This window comes from Crocuta crocuta, unplaced genomic scaffold (genome assembly GCF_008692635.1).
Source record: "Crocuta crocuta isolate KB4526 unplaced genomic scaffold, BGI_CrCroc_1.0 scaffold132, whole genome shotgun sequence".
NCBI lineage: Eukaryota > Metazoa > Chordata > Mammalia > Carnivora > Hyaenidae > Crocuta > Crocuta crocuta.
The window spans coordinates 1543250-1565077 of record NW_027528611.1 but is presented as its reverse complement, the minus strand read 5'-3'; the positions used below and the strand labels follow the sequence as shown (position 1 = coordinate 1565077).

Genomic DNA, 21828 nt, shown 5'->3' with positions numbered 1-21828 from the left:
GGCAGCGGCGCTGGGTGGGAGGGTGCCCACATTCAAGATGGCGCCTCCAGGAGCTGCGAGCGGGTGACCGGCGGCGGGGAAGCGGCCTGGGTTGGCCCTCCGATTACGGGGTCCTGGGGGCATCTCCCCGGGTACCCCCCTGGCCCGCCTACAAGGCCTTCCCCGGCCAGAGCAATGGCCGCCGAGAACAGCAAGCAGTTTTGGAAGAGGAGCGCCAAGCTGCCGGGGAGGTAAGCCCAGGACGCCGAGAGGAAGAGATTGGACCAAACCCTTCCAGATCCTAAGCCCTAAATCCCGCGGCCCTGGGGCGCCACCGACCTCGAAAGGCTGGTTTGGGGCACCTGGGAGCTGGGACTGCCTGGTGGCGGCGGGGCAGCTGTCGGGCAAAGGGAGCGGGCAGCGAGCTTCGGGAATGGCAGGATGTGGGAGCACACTCGGGTCTGGGGTCTGGGGGCGGAAGGGCGCTGCAGCCGGTGCCCTCAGCCGAGGGGTGGCCGGAGTCTGGGCGTAAGGGACAGTGGAGTTGGGTGAGTAGCCAGAGTCGGTCCTCGATTTGGAGGGTCATCCCCAAAGCTGTCTCTCACTTTAAATAGAACTCCTTGGGGGGCGAAGGGGGGGTGGTCTCTACCACGCACAGGTGGTTGCTTGCATAAGGGATTGCCCCTTCCCATGCTTCCCCAGATCTCTACGTCCGAATCTTTCTCTTGGACTGTCTAAAGAGGTTCTGGTGGGAGCTTGGAATCCTATCCAGGGGGACAGGAAAAGTGAGGAGAATTCTCAAGCTCGACCTTGCTGTATCCTGAGTTGGCCACTTCCCATTTGGAATTATTACAGAGTGACTCGAGAATTGAGGTTGTTTCTTTAGCATTTTCTATGGATTTGTTTAACCCCACGTGACCTCTTCCCCCCCGCGTTGTAATGGTCTTGTGCAAACGCAGAGACTCTTTCCTTCTTCAGCAGTTTAGTTGGGGAGCAGACCTTTTAAGCTACTCGACTCCCCTCCCCTTTTTGATGTATATTGAGAGCTTAGCATTTGGTACATCCATCACTCTGCTATTGGTTTATAGTTTCAATTTGTTTTGGGCAGAGCCCTGAGAAGTATAAGGAATGTATATTTCAGTTGGGAGTTTAAGATTTCCACCAGCCACAGGCTGTTGGGTGATGAAATACATGTCTGCTTGTGCCCCATATGCTACTTTTCTTAACTGATAAAAGTCTTTTCCTTCAGGGACAGTCCTTTGAATTTGTGTCTATTTGTGGGCTTTTTTTTTTTTTAAATAGCAAGACCCAAATTAGAGTCAGTGGTGGCTATGTAGCAGTCTTATTTTATTTAGGATTCTATTACACATATGGAGAATGGGAATCAGCTTTTAGTACTACAGTATTAGAATAATGCAAGAGAATGCAGAAAAAGATTGATTAAAGTGCCATGGAATTACAATGTTAATATTAATGTTAAAGACTGCTAAGTTTTTAGATAGGCACCACTTCCTGCCAACTGATTCCTTTTCCTTCCTGGTCTAGTGAGCTCTCCAGTGTCACAACGGCTGTTTTCTGGGGTTTTCCATGGTGAGATCATTAAAATTTGACATCCTCAGGTTATCGTCAGAATCAGTGGGAAAACTGTTGAATCAGGAAGCAGTATTTGAGCTGTGGGATATGGCATGGTCTTTTATGCCTGCTGACTGCTGATTGTTAGAAACAATTCTTTGCTTTCCATATTTCCTCTTTTGGACTATAGGAGCAGTCAACTTTTTTCACAGCACTGTTTTTGTGCTCTGTAAGTAAGAGGAGTCTTTCCTGTTTCTTCCTTCAAGTTTCAGGCTTCCTTTTTCATTTTGAAGAGGAATAGAGGAGAGAATATTTGAGTTCAGAAGGACCTGAGTTATTATTTGAACTCTCTTACCTGTGTGATCAATGAAAAATGATTTACTCAATCTCTCTAGGCCTCAATTTCCTTATCTCTGATGTGAGGATAAAAATACTTTCCCCAGGGTTACTATCAGGACTAAATTAAACATCCTATTTGTAAAGAACCTAGGACGGTGTTTATTTAGCACATTATAGTTGCTTAATAAATACTAGTTATGAGGATTGCTGTTATTAGAGCAAGTAAACATTTAAAAGAATGTCTCTCAGATCCATACTCCAGTACTAGGTATTTATTGTTTATCTTAAGGCATTAAAATGTTGGCACAGTTCATAACAGTTTTAGTACCTTGCCGGTTGAAGAGAACCATTGTTTAGCTGTGTGCTTTCAGTGGGGAGCCCTAGCAGCTGCTGGTTTTGGGAGAAAAAGTTTTTTTTTTTTTAGATAGAAAGTGCTTTGATTTTAGGAAAAGACTAGGGCATTTTCCCAAGAACAGAACTTTTGCATTTGTACTCTCTCAGTGTTAGTGAAGAACTTTCTCCTTGGTGGAGAAATGACATCAACAACTTTTTAAGTCCATGGCAACCTAGAAGTGAAAGTAGATTTCTCTGCAAATTGAAAGGTAAACATTCAAAGTGGTGGCAGTTACTTTCAGTTTCTTTGATCATGATCTAGCAACCTTAATGACAACAAACAGAAATTTTATTTAGTAAATTAGCCTAAGCTCAAAATGAATGAAACATCCTCTTTCAAAATAACATCGTTTTAAAAAATAGCTTTGTTGAGATATAATTCACGTGCTATAAAAATGCACCCTTTTAAAGTGTACAATTTAGTGGTATTTAGTATATTCATTTAAAGTGTCACCACCAATTTCAGTACATTTTCATCACCCCACAAAGAAACCTTGTATTCATGCCCTCACCTCAGCCCCTGGCACCCACTAATCTTTCTGTTTCTATGGATTTACCTTTTCTGGACATTTCATATAAATGGAATAATGTGAGGGGCGCCTGGTGGCTCAGTTGGTTAAGCCTCCAGCTCTTGATTTCAGCTCAGGTCATCTCACAGTTTGTGAGTTCAAACCCTGTGTCTGCCAGCACAGAGCCACGTGGTATTCTCTCTCTCCCTCTTTCTCTGCCCCTCCCCTGCTCACCCTCTGTCTCTCTCAAAATAAATAAACACTTAAAAAAAAATGGAGTAATGTGAAAAGAGGCCTTTTGTGATTGACTTCTTCTATTAAGCATAATGTTTTCAAGGCTTATCCATGTTGTAGCATGTGTCAATATTTTGTCCCCTTTTATGGCTAAATAATATTCCACTGACTATACCTCATTTTGTGTACCTATTCATCAATTGATGGCATTTGGGTTGTTTCTACTTTTTGGCTCTTAATAACAATGTTATGAATGTTCCTGTGCAGGTTTTTGTGTGGATGTGGGTTTTCCATTCTCTTAGGTTTAACTAGGAGTAGAATTGCTAGGTTATATGGTAACTGGATGGAATTAAACATCTCTTAAAATTTATTTTATTTATTTATTTTTTAAGTTTATTTTATTTATTTTGAGAAAGAGAGAAATCACCACTGGGGGAAGAGCAGAGAGGGAGAGAAAGAGAGAGAGAAACCTCAAGCAGGCTTCCCACTGTTAGCACAGAGCCTGATGCAAGGCTCGAACTCCCGAACCATGAGATAATGACCTGAGCCAAAATCAAGAGTCGGATGCTTAGCCAACTGAGCTACCAAGGCACAGCTATTTTTTAATATTTTGGGGAGAGAGAGAGAGAGTGCTCAAGCAGGAGAGAGTGGCAGAGGGAGAGAGAGTAAATCTTAAGTAGGCTTCACACTCAGTGCAGAGCACGACTCAGGGGTCAATCGCATGATCCTGGGATCATGACCTAAGCTGAAATCAAGAGTCGATGCTCAACCTGACTCAGCCATCCAGGCGCTCCTTAAACATCTTTTAAGGTTCTCTCAGTTATAAGAGCCTCATGTCCTTCCTACATCAAATGGTTCTTCTCTAGATGCCTAGAAAGATAGGAGACACTATACCATGTGATTAAGAGATTAGGCTCTGGAAACTTGCAACTAGGATAAATAAGTCCTGGAGATCTCATGTACAACATAGTGATTATAGTAAACAACACTGTATTATAACTTCAAAGTTGCTAAGAGACTGGGTCGTAATTGTTCTCACCACAAAAAAGAAATGATAATTATGTGACTTGATAGAGGTGTTAGCTAATGCTAAGGTGGTAAACACACTGTACATTTTAAACTTACACAATATTTTATGTCAATTATATCTCAAAAAAAAAAATGCAATTCTAGAACCTGACTGCCTGGGTTCAAATCCCAGCTCTGACACTTTCTAGCTTTGTGACCCTGGGCAAGTTACATAACCTTTCTGTGCCTTGATTTCCTTATCTGTAAAATGGGAGAAGAGTACCTACCCCATAAGGCTGTTAGGAGGATTAATGAGATAATGCCTAGGAAGGACTCAGTAACATTAGCTCTGTGAAGATGATAATTGTGATTGTAGTAGCTCCTTTTTAATTTGTTTCTCCCCCACGCTCTAGTTTTTGAAACTGGAATTCAAAATGGGGCTCTTGGGTGGCTCAGTTAAGCGTCCGACTTCGGCCCAGGTCATCATCTTGTGGTCTGTGAGTTCAGGCCCCACTTTGGGCTCTGTGCTGACAGCTCAGAGCCTGGAGCCTGTCTTCGGATTCTGTGTCTCCCTCTCTCTCTCTGCCCCTCCCTTGCTCACGCTCTCTCTCTCTCTCTCAAAAATAAATAAACATTGAACCTGGAATTCAAAAACTTTGATCAGTGGTATGTCTGGAGCCCCCAGTGAGCCCTAGGTAAAAAAGAAAACCCCAAACAAAGCACCTCCCGTTACTAATCAGGCAGAAGATTTACAGAGACACAAAGAAGCCTGATGCAGGGCAGCTGTGGCTATCAGGTGTTCATTACGCCAAGGAGTATGATTGTGAGCAGTGGTCCTGACACTTAGTGAGTCATCTGGAGGGCTTGTTGAAACACAGATTGTCAGCCCCACATCCAGGGTTTCTGATTCAGTAGGTCTGAGGTGGGACCTGAGAAGTGGAGCTTCTCGGAAGCTCCCAAGTGATACTGCTGCTGCTGATCTGGGGGCTGCATTGTGAGAACCGCTGGGATAAGAGCCCTGAATCAAATGGAAAGAAACCTAAGTTCCAGCGTTGTGAGCTTTTGCCGTGTGGCTCCTGAACAGTTAACGCATCTCCGCTTGGCTGTCCGGGAGGCATATCACGCTGAACACATCCACACAGAACTCTTGATTTCCACATCCGCCCTGTCCGGCAAAGCCATTCATTCCATCTCATTTAATGGTCCCGACATTCACCCAGTTCATCGGACCCGAAATCCTAACGGTCTGATCCTTTGCTTTCCCCTCCTGCCGTGTTCAGTTCTGTTGGCTCGTCACAGTATACCCTGCATCTGAGCCGTTCTCACCTCTTCCTCCTCTACTGCGGTGGATCACACAGAGCCCTTTCTTGCCTGGACTACTGCGATAGCCTTCTAACTGGTGTTCCTGCTTCTCTTCTTGCCCCTCTCTCTCATTTGTAATTAGACTGAAATCCAAACTCAGTCTTTTAGGCCCTTCGTGTTGGAAAGATAGGTCGAGTTAAGAACTTTGTATATGTCCCAGGAGCAGCGGGATGCCGTTAGAAGGTGGGTGGGGGCTGGGACATGATTAGATTCGCATTTATAAAAATATTCTGGCTGCCCTGAGGAAAATGGCTTGGACCAGCATTTTCAACAGTTAGGGAAGGGGGAGACACAGTTGGTGTTTTGGGTGGGTTAGATCTGGGCTGTACTAGACTGTGGGATGTTTAACATCCTTGGCCCTTGCCCACTAAGTGCCAGAAAGACCCACCATTTATTGGGACAAACACTCTTTGTATGTACAAGTTGCCAAACATTCCAGCCACCACCCACCTTGCCCCCCACTGGGGATTAGGATGAGTATAGTTAGGTGGCCACTGCAGTCCGTTGAAGGAGAGGTGATGCTGGCTTGGACCAGGGTCCTGGCACGTAGAGGTCAAGTTCAAGAATATCAGAAGGACTCGGTAAACCATTGGATTTAGGGAGTGAGGGAGGTGGAGATGCCACTCCCAGGTTTCTGACTTAGGTGGTCAGATAAGAATGTGATGTCATACACTTAGAGAAAAAGCCAAGTTTTAGGACAAAGTACTTAAATACTCCATGTTCAATTTCCTTATCTATGAAATGAGAGTTTTGGATTCAGTGACCTCTGAAGCTGAGGATTAAGTTTAAAGTTCAACTAGTATTCAACTAACTTCAACTCCTAACAGTGGATATATCTCTTGCTTTGTCACTTACACCTGCCGTGACTGATAGGTAAGAGTAGATGGTATGGGGGCACTGAAGGTGGGCTTCTCTGTCTCGTGCTTTTGGAAGTAGTGAATTGCTGGCCCCATGAGCGTCTGAGCATTGTGAAATTATAGAATGTCTAAGGCCTCTGCAGGTAAAGAAACTGAGGCCAGAGAGGGAAAGTGACTTGCCCCAAATCACGCTGCATGGCTGCAGATTTCTTGACTCTGGGTCCAGTGCTTTTTCTGCTACTTCTTCCCTCAGCCAGTCTCTGCTAAGATTAGGACACCTGTCGAAACACCTCATCCAGACCAGGGGTGTGGATGCTTCCAGTGAAAAGATGTAGATAAGACTCAGGAATAGGAGAGCCCAGTGTGAGCCAAAGCCCAGCTAGTTTCTCACATTCTTATTTTAAGTCCTTCTGGGAAGGGCTTCTCCCTCTTTTTAAGCAAATGTGTTTACTGTCAAAAATAGGGAGTGTTCTTTAGCATTAAATGAGGTTGAGCAAAGTGTCTAATCACTTAAATTAGGAGCTTGCAGATTTTCAACTAAAAACCTCTGTCGTTTGGTTCTTTTCCATAACGTTTATGCATCTGATAGTGGACTCAGTGTTATGTTCCCAGCCTGTCTGGGCACATACACTGTATTACAACCTATTCTTAGCTTGGAAATGTGTGACTGATAAAGTTAAGTGACTAGAAGTTACTAAATTATCACCGAGACAGCATCGAACCCCAGTTCTGGAAGACTTCCATCAAATGAGTGTGTAAACCTGAATCAGTTGCCAACATGTTTGGCTTTACATCAGACAGGTCTGTTCCCATATTTGCTTTTGCTCCTTTGTCAGTGCTCAAAAAACACCTGTTGATTTTTTTTTTTTTTACCAAGGGTTTTGCACTGTTGCAACTATGCAAACAGCTATGCCAGTACACCTGTGGTGTTGGTTTTATTAAGGAGAATGTCGGAGGTTGACCAGGGTTTTTGCTCAGTTTTATCTTGGCTTGGCATGTGCTGTGGCATTCATTTTTCTGCACGTGCAGCATGATTTCTCCAAGGTGCCCAGTTTGCTTCTAGTGTTGAGGTTGAACGAGCCCCTAGTTTAAGCAGAGGCCTGGGGTTTGCAGAGGTCCAGTCCTCACTCTTTAAATATTGTGTGTGTGTGTTTTTAAGTTTATTTTTTATTTGTTTTGAGAGAGAGAGAGAGAGAGAGAGAGAGCGCAAGTGCACGCATGTGCACAGACGGGGGAGGGGCAGAGAGACAGGAAGAGAGAGAGAATCCCAAGCACGCGCTAAGTGCAGAGACTGATGTGGGGCTCGAACTCATGAACCGTGAGATCATGACCTGAGCAGAAGTCAGACGTTTAACTGACTGAGCCCCCTAGGCGCCCCTCATTAAGTGTTGTTAATCAGTGCCTGCTGGAGTGTGTAGCCCTCTGCCAGGCGGTGAGGGGACTGCACAGAAAGATACGGCACCACCAGTGCTCCCTAGAAGCTGGAAGTGTGCTGGGCACAGTGCTTCCCCTGGTGAGGATGCTGTGGGTCATTAACTCTTGGCCTTCTCCACTACACACGCGTCACTCCGTGATCAGAAAAACTGAAAAGTGCAGCTGGGTGAAAACACGCTGTTGAGTGAGAAGAGCAAGATGTGGAAAGATAAGTAGTGTGTGGTCTTTTGTGTACAGTTTTAACACCGCACAGTATTGCATATTGTTTATGTATACATGAATGTGTAAAAACAGAAGGGAAGGATCTCATACCCACTTCAGGATAGTGGTTACCTCCTGGGGACAAAGGGGAACAGGCCTGGGGACTGCAATCGGGACTTCAGTAGTCTCCCCAATTTTATTTTCTTAAAAAAAGAAATGTGACACATATTATTAACATTTGTTAAATCAGAGTGATGGGTTCATGGGTGTTTGTTAGTTTTTCTCTGTGCTTGTCTTTTTGTTTGCACATGTGAATAAAGTGCTTTCTACACTTGTGTGGAGCAGATGCTTTTTAAAATTTTTGTTGGAGAAACCAGTTAGCCAGGCACGAAATTAAGTGATATTTAAAGTAGCATTTATGACTTAGAGTCAAAAGTTGTATGTATCGTGTGGTGCCATTTAAATAAAGTTTTAAAAAACATGGAAAAATTCTATAGTATTGTTTAGGGATATGTACACGGAAAATAAAAACATGAAGACAAAAATGAGGATGAAAAATGCAGATGCAATAAAGTGGCTTCTGAGGATGGAGGAAAGGAGGGAGGGGTTTACAGGGTTTGAAACCCAGAATATCTTATTTCTTATGGACAAGTGGAGCACTGACCTGGGTGTGCCTTATATTATGATCTAAATTGAATTTATTTAAAAAGTTATTTACTTATGGGGCACCTGGGTGCCTCAATTGGTTAAGCGTCTGACTTTGGTTCAGGTCATGATCTCGCGGTTCATGAGTTCAAGCCCCGTGTCGGGTTCTGTGCCGACAGCTTGGTGCATGGAGCCTGCTTTGGATTCTGTCTTCCTCTCTCTCTGCCCCTCTCCTGCTCATGCTCTGTTTGTCTCTCTTTCTCTCTCTCTCAAAAATAAACATTAAACATTTTTTAAAAAGTTATTTACTTATTAGAAGTAGTATATACCCATATTTATATATTTTAGGAAATCAGAGAAGGCATGGGTTAGTAGATGCTGTGGGGTAGCGTCTAGGAAAATCCCATAATGGGGAGTGTAGGATTTGAAGGGGATGTTTCATTTTTTTAAAAATTTTTAATGTTTTATTTATTTCTGAGAGAGAGAGAGAGCATGAACAGGGGAGGGTCAGAGAGAGAGGGAGACACAGAATCTGAAACAGACTCCAGGCTCTGAGGTGGCTGTCAGCACAGAGCACGACGCGGTGCTCGAACCCACGAACTGTGAGATCGAACGAAGTCGGACGCTTAACCGACTGAGCCCCCCAGGCGCCCCTGAAGGGGATGTTTCAGATTGGATATGATATCGAAACGGGAGAGGAGCCTGATTTAGTAGCTAAGAAATGTTTGGAAGGCAGAGCGGAGACCAGCCCCAGCCCACTCTAGAGTTGATTGTGCTTTGGGAGGAGCAGGGATGGTCCAGGCTGACGGGTGAATTATAAACGCCAGGAAATTGAGCACTGTAATCACCAGGCTTTCTAGTCGGTCTGCATTTGGTCTCTGTGATCATCTGGGTTTCTCTTTCTTTTCAAATATCTTGGCTGCTTTTTTGAGATTCAATAAACTGATTAGTTAAAAGTGTTTTACGTACAGATACATCATGGTTTAGTTGAAGAGTATGTTAACAGATACAACTTGGGCTCTGATACCTTTGCTGAAGAAGTCCATCACTTACTTACCTTGGCCTTTCTAGCTGTGCCAGCACCTTGAGGCTGACAGAGACCAAACAGTCTACCAGGGTCCCTGGGTGACTCAGTTGGTTAAGTGTCCAACTTGGGTCATGATCTCATGGTTCGTGGGTTCGAGTCCCACAGCGGGCTCTGTGCTGGTGACACGGAGCTTGCTTGGGATTCTCTCTCTGCCCCCCTCTTTCTACCCCCTTCCTCATTTTCTGTCTCTCAAAATTAATAAACTTAAAAAATAAAAAATAAATAAAAAATACGGGGGAGAGGGGAAAACAGGTGATGGGCATTGAGGAGGGCATTTGTTGGGATGAACACTGGATGTTGTATGTAAGCGATGAATCACAGGAATCTACCCCCAAAACCGTGAGCACATTGTACATACTGTACGTTAGCCAATTTGACAATAAATTATATTAAAAAACAACAAAACAAAACAAAAATAAATTAAAAATAAAAAACAGTCTACCATGATTTTAAAATCCCCTTCCTGATAGTAATTAATGGCTTTGGCCCTTAGGCCTGCACAGTTAGGATAGCTTTTTTTTTTCTGCATGGATTGCTAGCAGGTGGTATTACTCTTTTAAAAGGGAGACTCTAAGGACCCTCTCTTATTTTTCTACCTTTTCACCCAGTCTAACCAGCCTGTTGAAATCTTCCTGCAGAGTTTATCTTCTGGGTTTTACATTTTACTGCAGAGAGGCTTGTGGAGTTGGAGAGCTCAAGTGTACTCATCTTAGAGTACTTGCAAATATTAAAATACAAATAAGTGGCTCTTTTAAAAAAAGTATTTATTTTAATTCCAGTTAGTTAACAGTGTTACATTAGTTTCAGGTGTACAGCATAGTGATTCAGCAGTTTTGTACTTTCCCTGTTGCTCATCATGACAAGTGCACTCTCCTTAATCCCCGTAAACCATCACTTATTTCCCCTTAAACCATCACTTATTTAACCCCCCCACCCCGCCCCCTCCCTCTGGGAACCATCAGTTCTCTATAATTAAGATTCTTCGTCATCTGACTTCGGCTCAGGGCATGATCTTGCTATTCTTGGGTTCGAGCCCCATGTTGGCCTCTCTGCTGTCAGTGCAGAGCCCGCTTCAGACCCTCTGTCTCTCTCTCTTTGCCCCTTCCCTGTCCTTGCTCTCTCTCTCTCTCTCTCAAACATTAAAAAAAAGTTTTAGAAAGGATTGTTTTTTGGTTTGTCTCTTTTTTCCTTTTGCTCATTTGTTTTGTTTCTTAAATTCCACATATGAGGGAAATTATGCTGTCTCTTTCTCACTCACTTATTTTGCTTGGCCTTATACTCTCTAGCTCCATCCTTGTTGTTGCAAATGGCAAGATTTCATTCTGTTTTATGGTTGGATAATACTCTGTTGTATATACACACGCCACATCTTTATCCACTCATCAATCGATAGACCCTTGGCCTGCTTCCATATCTTGGCTACTGTAGATAGTGCTGTAAACATCAGCGTGCATGTATCCCTTTGAATTAGTGTTTTTTTATTCTTTGGGTAAATATCCAGCAGTATGAATCCTGGATCATATGTAGTGTTATTTGTAACTTTTTTTAAAGTTTATATTTATTTTAGTAATCTGTATACCCAGATTACTAAAATCTGGGTATATATGCGGCTTGAACTTATGACCCTGCGATCAAGAGTCACATGCTCTTCCAGCTGAGCCAGTCAGGTGCCCCTATTTTTAACTTTTTGAGGACTCTCCATAGTGATTTCCACAGTGGTTGCACCAGTTTGCATTCCCACCTACAGTGCGAGAGGGTTGCCTTTTCTCCACATCCTTGCCAATACCTTTTGTTTTTTGTGTTGTTGATTTTAGCCATTCTGACAGGTATGAGGTGATATCTCATTATAGTTTTGATTTGTATTTTGATTTGATAATGAGTATCTCTTCATGGGTCTGTTGGCCATCTGTGTGTCTTCTTGGAGAAGTATCTGTCCATGTCTTCTGCCGATTTTTAATTGGATTATTTGGTTTTTGGGTGTTGAGTTTTATAAGTTCTTACTATATTTTAGATACTAACCCTTTCTCAGGTCATTTGCAAATATCTTTTCCCTTTAAGGAGATTGTCTTTTAGTTCTGTTGATTGTTTCCTTCACTGCGCAGAAGCTTATTGTTTTGATGTAGTCCCGATAGTTTATTTTTGCCTTTGTTGCCTTGCCTCATCAGACATATCTAGGAAAAATTGGCTACGGCTGATGTCCAAGAGGTTACTACCTCTGTTCTCTTCTAGGATTTTTATGGTTTCAGGTCTCATATTTAGGTCTTTAATCCATTTTGAATTTATTTTTTATATGGTATAAGAAAGTGGTCTAGTTTCTTTTTTTGCACATTTTCTGTGAAGTTTTCCCAATACCATTTGTTGAAGAGACTGTCTTTTTCCCAGTGGATATTTTTTCCTGCTTTGTTAAAGATTAACTGACCATATAGTTGTGGGTGTATTTCTCGGTTTTCTCTTCTGTTCTATTGATCTATGCCTTTTGGCTTTTTTGTTTGTGTTTTCATTTTTGTTTTGTGTCCACCTTCTCTCTGTAAGTCAAACTTCATTATTCTTTGATCACTTTTATTTTCTTTCTCCTTTTTCTCTGCCTAGGAAGCTCTGTAAACATGTTAAAATTGTATTGTTTGTATCTCTGCAGTAGTATAGGTAATGGTTTGTTTACAAATTACCAAATAACCTTTTAGAAAAGTTTGGGGAGATAGAGATTCTTAATAGCTAAAAAGGTCAGGGCCATATCCATAAAAGATTGTACATAAGAACATTCCCGCTAGAATCTTAGTAGAAGTCAATGTGTAAATGATTGAATTGGCTGCATTTTTATTTAAAAACAACTTTGGGATCACATCGGTTATGTCAGACAAGGTACTTGGTAAACTTGTTCTACTTTCTAAATGTTGGGTAAGGAATAAATTACCAAAATGGGAGCGAGGAGGGAAGCCAATATTTCTTGGGCACTGAATGTGTGCCGAGTGGCATTCTGGGTGTTTACAAACCTACCTCATTACCTGCTCGTTTTACTACCTGCCAGGAATTGTGCTCAAGGGCTTTTTACACGTTGTCTCATTTAAACCTCCCAATCCTTTTAAAATTGCTTAATTTCTTTCTTAAAGAAGTGATACATGTACATGATACTAATTCAGGAAAATCACGAGAAAGTTTTTAGGAAAACTCAGCCTTTCTGCTGTCCGGTCCTGCAGTTCCTCTTCCGCTCTCTGCTCCTGGTGTCTGTGTCTTCTCTCAGAGATACTCTCATCACAGGGAAGTATGTGGATTTGTTTTATTTTAAAGGTTTTCCATAGAAATGGTGGCCTGTTGGGGCGCCTGGGTGGCTTAGTCGGTTAAGCGTCCGACTTTCGCTTAGGTCATGATTTCATGGTTCGTGGGTTCGAGCCCCGCGTCGGGCTCTGTGCTGACTGCCGGCTCAGAGCCTGGAGTCTGCTTTGGATTCTGTGACTCCCTCTCTCTCTGACCCTCCCCTGCTCACGCTGTCTCTCTCTCTCCCCTAGAAATAAAAGATTAAAAAAAAAAAAAGAAAGAAATAGTGGCCTGTTATGCATATGATTCTGCACCTTTTTTTTTTTATAATGCTTTATTTTTGAGAGAGCGCATGTGAAAGGGGGCAGAGAAAGGAGGGGCAGTTTCTGAAAGGGGCCTCACACTGACAACAGTGTGCCCCCTGCATCTTTTTTTAATTAGTGTTTGAGAGTTTGTTTCATGTCAATAGGTATAGAATTGCCTCATGCTTTTTAACAGAGGTACTGTAATTTATTTAATCAGTCCCCTCTTAATAATAATTCTTTTCTTTTAATAGGTAAGTTCAGTCCTTTTATATTTGTGGGAATGACTGATATATTTGATTGTAGCTCTGTTTTTAATGTTTTCTTAAAATCTTTCACTGTAAGGACTACTTGCTTTGGGAGGGGGGTGTGCATGTGTATATTCTGATAATTGGGGAAGTCTGTGTTTTTATTCGAGTGATTGTGTTTATAATTTTATACCGTATTTCTTGAGACATCTGTTGACCAGCTACTACGATCAGTGGTGAAATTAGTTGCATTTCTTGCCCTTTCCTCACATGCTTTTAGTTGATATTATTTTTTTCAATTAAAAATTTTTTTAAATTTATTATTGACAGAGGGAGAGAGAGAGAGAGCGTGAGAGCAGGGGAAGGGCAGAGAAAGAGGGAAAGAAAGCCTCCTAAGCAGGCTCTGCACCGTTAGCACAGAGCCCAGTGTGGGTCCTAAGCTCATAAACTGTGAGATCATGACCTAAGCTGAAACTAAGAGTCAGACGCTTAACCAACTGAGCCACCTAGACGCCCCTATTTCTCTCAGTTTTATCTCCTATCCTAAACCATACTTATGCCTCTATTACTTGAGCTATCAGCTTTAAATATCTTTTGAGCCTTGTCCATGAAAGATGAGGAAAGCAACAAACTTGTCACTTCACCCTCTGTCCCATTTTAACCTATGCCACTTACGTTGTTTTTACCTTCTCTAATCATAAAGCCTCAAATTTAAGACTTAGTCTTAAGGCTAAATCCGTTAAATGCTTTACACCAGTCCATTCACTGTAGTTTCTCTCTTTGTTCTTTGAAGTTTTTCTTCTAGAAGCTTCTTCAGGAAGGAGTCCAGGAAACCGTAGTAGTTCCTGGGTTCTTGCATTTTGCAACATGTTTTTCTGCTACCTTTATATTTGAACAACAGTTTGGATATNGAGAGAGAGAGAATCCCAAGCAGGCTTTGCACTGTCAGCACAGAGCCCGATGTGGGACTCAAACTCATAAACGTGAGATCATGACCTAGGCTGAAACCAAGAGTTGGTCTCTCAACTGACTGAGCCACTCAGGTGCCTGGCCCCTCAAGTCACTCTTTTTTATTATGACCTATTACATGAAACGGTTGCATGGTATGATATAATAATGATGAATAATCACAGACTGAACACCCCAGAGTGAGCACGCCAGAAGCGCCCGTGTCTGTTTTCAACCACACTTCTCTCTTTCTCTCTGAAATAACTACATCTTTTTTATGTTAATCACTCCTTGCTTTGTGATGTTACTACAATGGATGCATCCCTAAATATATAAATCCTTTTTGTTAGTTTCTGTAGTTTCTGTTCTATATATATATATATATATATATATAAAACCATATGGTATTTACCCTTTTATTTTTTGCTTTTTTGCTTGTTTTGCTCAGCACGACATTTGGGAGATTCTGGGAGATTCATGCACATTATTGTTAGTTGTGTGTCCCTACTTTGTATGTTTCTGTGGCTGTGTAGTATTCTATTATGCGAACACATTACAGTTTATTTTCTGTTGGACACTTGGGTTATTTCTAGTTTTAGGCCAAAAGGAACTGTAATGCTATGAATAGTTTTATGTGTGTCTCCTGATACATGTATATATGTATCTCTTCAGATAGAGATTTGAGAATGAATAGACTAGGCTTTAGTGAATGTATATTTTGTTCCTCCCAGATATTGCCAAGCTGTTTTATGAAGTGGGTTGTATCACTTTATACCCCCACCAGCCATTTGCAAGCCACTTGGGTCACCCTTCCCTTGGTATCTAGTCTTTTAGCCCAGGTGATCTTTTGGGGTAGGTGGTCCTCTCATTTTACAGATGAGAAAACTGGTTCAAAGTGGTCAGGTAATTTCGTGTAAGTTTATAGAGATGGTAGATGCCTGAACTGGCATTAAAACCGTGCTCTCTCCAGCCCAAAAGTCTGTTATCTTTCTATGCTGCCTTCTTTACAGATAGCTCTTCCAACAGTCAGGTAGGTAAGGTGCTGAAGCCCCAGTGGAAGATGAACATTCTCCAGAGACTTTATTTCTTTTTTTAAGTAATCTGTACACCCAGCATGGGGGTTGAACTCGTGACCCTGAGATCAAGAATCACACGCTCTGCCAGGTGCCCCCAGGCTGGAAGACTTGGATGTGGTTGTCTTGGAGGTGACCTGTTTCTCAAAGCCCCTTCCCACTTTGGGATGGTTAGTTACCTACCATATTTAGATTCCTGACAATTTTCTTCTTACTTTTTTCTTGCTTTCAGCATCCAGCCTGTATATGGAGCACAACACCCGCCTCTGGACCCTCGGCTCACCAAAAAGTAAGTCAAGATAGCTTTCCTTTCATGCATGTACTTCTCTTAAAATTCTTGAGCCTTCCCCTACTTTGTTGAAATGACAGTTTCTACTTTGATCTTTTCTAGCTTCTCCCCTGCTCTATTTTGGATCAAGAGATGAGCAATCTTCTTACCTTTCTTTAAACAATGTTATTAAGTGGGAAATTAACTCACACCAGAGATGTATTTTCCTACATTGGAAGCTGGTATATGCGGGGTTTGGTGTTGGACCCTTTGTTCTGATGGAAAGGCCTTTATTGATTAAATATCATCCCCAGATTGGATGATTGATGACCTGCTTCTCGTAGGAGATCTAGTTTCTGGGGTTTGTTGTTTCTGAATATATGCAGGCCTGCCACCTTTCCCTCCCTTATCCTATGAGGCCTGGGGCGAACAGAATATAACTGTAAGGCTGGCCTTCTTCAGGGCCTCTTTAGCAAACCTTAGAGGAATCTAGCCATACAGTAGAGTTAAAAGCTCCCTAGAGGGGTGTCTGGGTGGCTCAGTCGGTTAAGTGTCTGGCTTTGGCTCAGGTCATGATCTCGTGGTTCGTGGGTTCGAGCCCTGTATCGGGCTCTGTGCTGACAGCTCAGAGCCTGGAGCCTGTTTCAGATTCTGTATCTCCCTCTCTTTCTGACCCTCCTCTGCTCACGCGGTTTCTCTCTCTCTCTCTCAGAAATAAATAAAACATTAAAAAATAAATAAATAAAAGCTCCCTAGTGGTTATTTCTCTAGTAAAATTCTAATAAATTATTTTCGAACACAACAGAAACCGCAGTTAAATCCAAGATGTGTGGGTGTGTGTTCATACCCCCAATTATCACTTTATCGCTCCTTTTTCTCCTGGGCCATCCGTCAGCCACAGGGAGTTTAAATGAGGAGATGGGTCATATTCTCAGATTTTCTAAGAACTTTGGGCTCTATCTCTGGACATGCTTAATCTTAGAGACTTATTTCCAGGAAAGCTGTAGTTTGTGGTGAAAACCGAATGATTTGAGGGGTAAAGGAGACCTAGGTTCTTATCTTTCTGGGGCCAATGTAATAATATATACCCTTTCTTCCTTGACAGTCAAGGAGGGAGTAAAGATAATGTATATTAAAGTATTTTGAATACCTACAAAAATACAAAAACAGATGTACCTTATCAGTATTTTAATATTTAAAGTTTTTTTTTTAATGTTTATTTATTTTGAGAGAGAGTTCATATGTGTGCTTGCAAGCGAGGTGGGGCGGGGGAGCGGGGGGGAGAAAGAATCCCAAGCAGACACCACACTGTCAGCACAGAGCCCGATGTGGGGCTTGATCTCACGATCTGCAAGATCTTGACCTGAGTCTCAATCAAGAGTCGAATGCTTAATTGACTGAGCCACCCAGGCACCCCAGTATTTTAATAATAAAAAAATTACAACTTAGCTAAATATATGGTGAACTTTCTGTAATTCTACCAACTCACTGCAAAAAGATGGCAATTTGGCCAGTATGTGGAAGGCACGGTCTTCTGACTCACTTTGGAAGCGTGACTGCTGTTCTTTTCTGTAATGTATGGTTTTTATATCAAAAACCAGAGTATAAGCACTTTGAGGGCAGGGATTTTGCTTTATTCACCGCTATACCCTTAGTACCTAGAAGAACCCGTAACGTATCCTAGGCACTGGGTAAAGATTTATGGATTGAAGGAATGAAATCATCGTATGTACTTATAGCCAGTGAGCTTTCCTTTAGTCCTTCTTAGTTTGTACCTTGCTCTTCTCAGGGGAGCATGTTTTCTGTCACAATTATGTGACATTCCCATTAAGGAGAATGGATGCTGTTTCCTGGTTTTACCAGTAACAGACTCTCTGGGCTGTTAGCCAGTACAGCCGGCACTTCATATCAGTCTTCCCTGCCCTGCTTCTTCCTTGCTCAAGAACCATACTTTTTTTCAGTTCTTGAGCAGGTATTTGAATTAATTGAAGCCTTTTCTAGTAACCTCTTGGTAATCACTGTGACTGGCCTGCAGTGGGCTTATGTCATCGTTCTGACCCATGAGATGTAAAAGAAAGTCTCCTGAGGGAGGGTACTTGGAAAGATTTTCTTGTTTGACCAGAGAGAGAGGTCATTTTGTGAAGAGAGTCTCTTTTTGTCTCTACTCACCTTTCCTGCTTTTGAATGTGGCAGTGTGGAAATGGATGCTGAAAGCTGTAGCAGGTAACTTGTAACCTGCGGGAGCTGGTAAGAGACCCGCAGGCACCTGCCCTGGAGTGCCTTGACATCACAGTCTTTATAATTTAAGCATCAGAGGCTGAGGATTCTGTTCCTTGTAGCCAGTTGTGTTCACAGCCAGGATTTGGTGATTGGTAGATCCATTCCAGGCTATATTATAGTTGCCTTTGATGAATATGTAGCTAACACAGAAATCTGTTCGTCTGTCCATGCATAAGGCAGTCGAGGGTACTGTCCTATTTTATGTGCATGTCAGAGTCACCACACCTTGTCTGCATCTGTTAATTGAGTGCATTTTCCCTGATTCTGTATTGAGGACAGGTCTTGAGGAACATTGCCATATCCCAAACCGCCAAGACAGATTTTATATACTTTTGTTTTCCCAGCTATTCTCCAAAAAACCACAAAAGTTTTCACTGATCATTCAGCAGAATTGCAATCATACTTTCTTTTCTTTTCTTTTTTTTATAGGTTTAAGTTTTTATTCATGTATCATAAATATCATTCTCCTTTTATTTTTTAAATTTTGTTTTAGAGAGAGCGAGAGCTGCGGGAGAGGGGGCAGAGGGGGGCGGGGAGAGAGAGAGAGAGAGAGAGAGAGAGAGAGAGAGAGAGAGAGAGAGAGAGAGAGAGAGAGAGAGAGAGAGAATATCCCCAGCAGGCTCCACACTCAGCATGGAACCCAGTGCAGGGCCTGATCCCACGGCCCTGGGATCATGACCTAAGCTGAAATCAAGAGTTGGACACTCAACCAACTGGGCCACCCAGGCGCCCCTGAGTCATACTTTCAATAGAAGTAATCACTTAGCTCTGCAATTAGGGAGGAATAGAATTGTCACTGAATAAATTGCCTCCTCTTTTCATGCACATGGTGGTTTGTTATTAGTACTGTGCAACATGGGACAGCCTCTAGGCCGGCACTAGACCATTTTACAATTCCAGATCGTTACTATAAAACATTTATCGCCCTTATTTTAGTACCTTTGTTGGGACATTTTTATTACTTTCTCCACTGTGTGATTATCATTCCACTTCACACTGCCATTAATTACTGTGTGGTTAAGCCCCATCACAGCAGAAGCCTTTACACGGGGTCTTCAATCATCTAAACTGCATGAGCACAGTACATCGTTCCCTGTCTGTATATATTGACTTCAATTTGCCAAATTATTACCATTAGTGATAATATTGCCGGCAATAATTTTTACAGCTCAGATAAAACTAGCCTTACTGCAGAGTGACTCCATTAGCTACTTGATGCTATGACAAGCCTCTAAATTCATTGTTTTCTGAGTTGATGCAAACTGTGATTCCCTGCTTGTTGGGCGTCACGAAGCTGGTTCACATGCAGCCACACTAGTTATTGAGGTGACTGGATTTATTAGAATGTCACCGATTTCCCCACTTGCTTCATGCCCCTTACCATTGTCAGACATTATTTTTCTAAGTAAATTTATGTCCTATTTCTATTAAGCGAGCAGCCATCTCAGTAAAACAGGATAGCATCAATGAAATTACAGAATGACTGATCTTTTGTTTCCTAACCAGTAGAACCTGTAGCCACTCTTGTTCAAAATATCCTTTGGGTTTTGTGTCACCATTCAACAAGTTACTGCTCACCAAACAAGTTTCCCTCAAATGTGCCACTTAATTATGGCACATTTTCAGGAGTTTTAGGAGCATGTGCACTTCTTAAATCTCTTTTTCTTCACCACTTTCTAGCTCCGTGATCTTGGGCAGATTACTTAACCTCTCTGAGTTTCCTCATGCATGAAATAGAAATAATAAGACTCATGTCAGAGTTATTGGGAGAATTAAAAGGTTTCTGTGAAAGTGCTTTTTTTTTTTAATGTTTTTTATTTATTTCTGAGAGAGAGAGGCAGACAGTGTGAGCAGGGGAGGGTCAGAGAGAGAGAGAGAGGGAGATACAGAATCTGAAGCAGGCTCTAGGCTCTGAGCTTGCTATTAGCACAGAGCCCGACACGGGGCTCGAACCCACGATCCGTGAGATCATGACCTGAGCCGAAGTGAGATGGTCAACCGACTGAGCCACCCAGGGGNAAGGTTTCTGTGAAAGTGCTTTTTTTTTTTAATGTTTTTTATTTATTTCTGAGAGAGAGAGGCAGACAGTGTGAGCAGGGGAGGGTCAGAGAGAGAGAGAGAGGGAGATACAGAATCTGAAGCAGGCTCCAGGCTCTGAGCTTGCTGTTAGCACAGAGCCCGACACGGGGCTCGAACCCACGATCCGTGAGATCATGACCTGAGCCAAAGTGAGATGGTCAACCGACTGAGCCACCCAGGGACCCCTCTGTGAAAGTGCTTTTGAAGCTATAATTTGGCATTCACTTGTAAAGAGGTGCTGAGGGTGTCTGTGACAGGCCAGCTTGGTTGTAAGTCTGACACAGATCTGTTTGAATAATCTTGGCTGAACTTCAAGCCACACTATGGTGTTAAGATACCTCGGGTTGGTTATCAATTGGTTGGGACCATGTTAAAATGAGGCAGCCTGTAAACCAGAGGTACCCCGAGCTAGGATTACCCGGATTGGCTTTTACTGGGACTCCTGATGTGAAAAGGGAAGAGCGATACTTCTCCTCCAGGGACCATATTCCTGAGTGCAGCCTCTTCGCGTTCTGGCTACCAACATACACAGCCTGTTCCGTGTAGACAGGAGATGATTGATACAAGGCTAGAGAGTTGGGGCTCTCAGCTGTGTGCACTCGGGGACTTTACAGCTGTGGTGTTATGTGCTCTGTTTGCATGGCAACTCCTCTTCCCAGGCTGCGGGTCTTATGTCTTTTTCTAGGTAGATTAGTGAAAGAGTATATGCAGGTTCTCAGGTCAGGTGGACCTAGATTTGAGCCCAGACTTTGCTGCCTGTTTATGACCTCAGGAAGCTTCAGTTTCCTTATCTGCAAATAGGAATAATAATAACAATAATAATACCTCAAAAACTAATAGTACCTTATAGCCTTATGAATGAGCATTGATCCGAAAATGAGAATAAATAAATATTAGCATAGAACCTGGCACCGAGTAAATAGCCAATACGTTCAAACTTTTATGCACGCATAAATTTATATTCTCTCCTTTGGAGAGAACAAAATGAATAAACATGGAAACGTGTCAGCTTTAAATCATCCCACCGTTGTTGCTGGTCTGTAGGTTTTCCTGCTTCCTCTCAGGGGCAACCCAGGTACATTTTCACTCTGACCTGCCTCCTCCATTTTGTGACTGGTTCTCACCAACCGTCAGTCCTCACATTGCTACCCGTCCAGGAGGCCCCAACGCTTCCTCCATGAAGGCCTCTTTCCTGAGGACAGAGCTGACTTTCTTTTAACCGGTTGGTTGCATTTTGGGTTTTGTGGAGTAGGCCTCTCTAAAATAATTTCTAGCGGCCTCAAGATGATCTGCTTTGAGTCCCTGGTCTTCCTGTCACAGAGAATGGCCCCCTTTCCTCCTTTCTTTGCCCTTCGGTGTGTTGGAATATGTCCTCCCAATTTCTATTTGCAGAAGTCTTCACCTGAGCAAAGTCCAATTCTTTTTTCTTTTTTTCTTTTATTTATTTCTAGGAGAGAGAGAGACAGCGTGAGCAGGGGAGGGTCAGAGAGAGAGGGAGTCACAGACTGAAACAGGCTCCAGGCTCTGAGCTGGCAGTCAGCACAGAGCCCGACGTGGGGCTCGAACCCACGAACCGTGAGATCATGACCTAAGCGAAAGTCGGACGCTTAACCGACTAAGCCACCCAGGTGCCCCGAGCAAAGTCCAATTCTTAATCTCCGCAGTTGACTTATATTGAATCTTCATCTGCTTCAAAAAATATAATGAAATACTTGAATACATAAAAAGGTATAAAGAAAAATATAACAAATCCTCATG

General features: G+C 42.6%; 1 protein-coding gene across 2 annotated transcripts in view; it reads left to right on the top strand.

The window, feature by feature from the left end:
- Positions 1 to 48: 48 nt before the first annotated feature.
- Positions 49 to 21828, top strand: part of TBC1D22B (TBC1 domain family member 22B) — a 76364-nt gene continuing 54584 nt past the window's right edge. For both annotated transcript variants that reach the window (XM_077754876.1, XM_077754875.1), the window contains exons 1-2: positions 49 to 230; positions 15676 to 15732. In XM_077754876.1, the coding sequence (XP_077611002.1) occupies positions 175 to 230; positions 15676 to 15732 (113 nt within the window). In that variant the 5' untranslated portion in view covers positions 49 to 174. The remainder of the gene's footprint in view (positions 231 to 15675; positions 15733 to 21828) is intronic.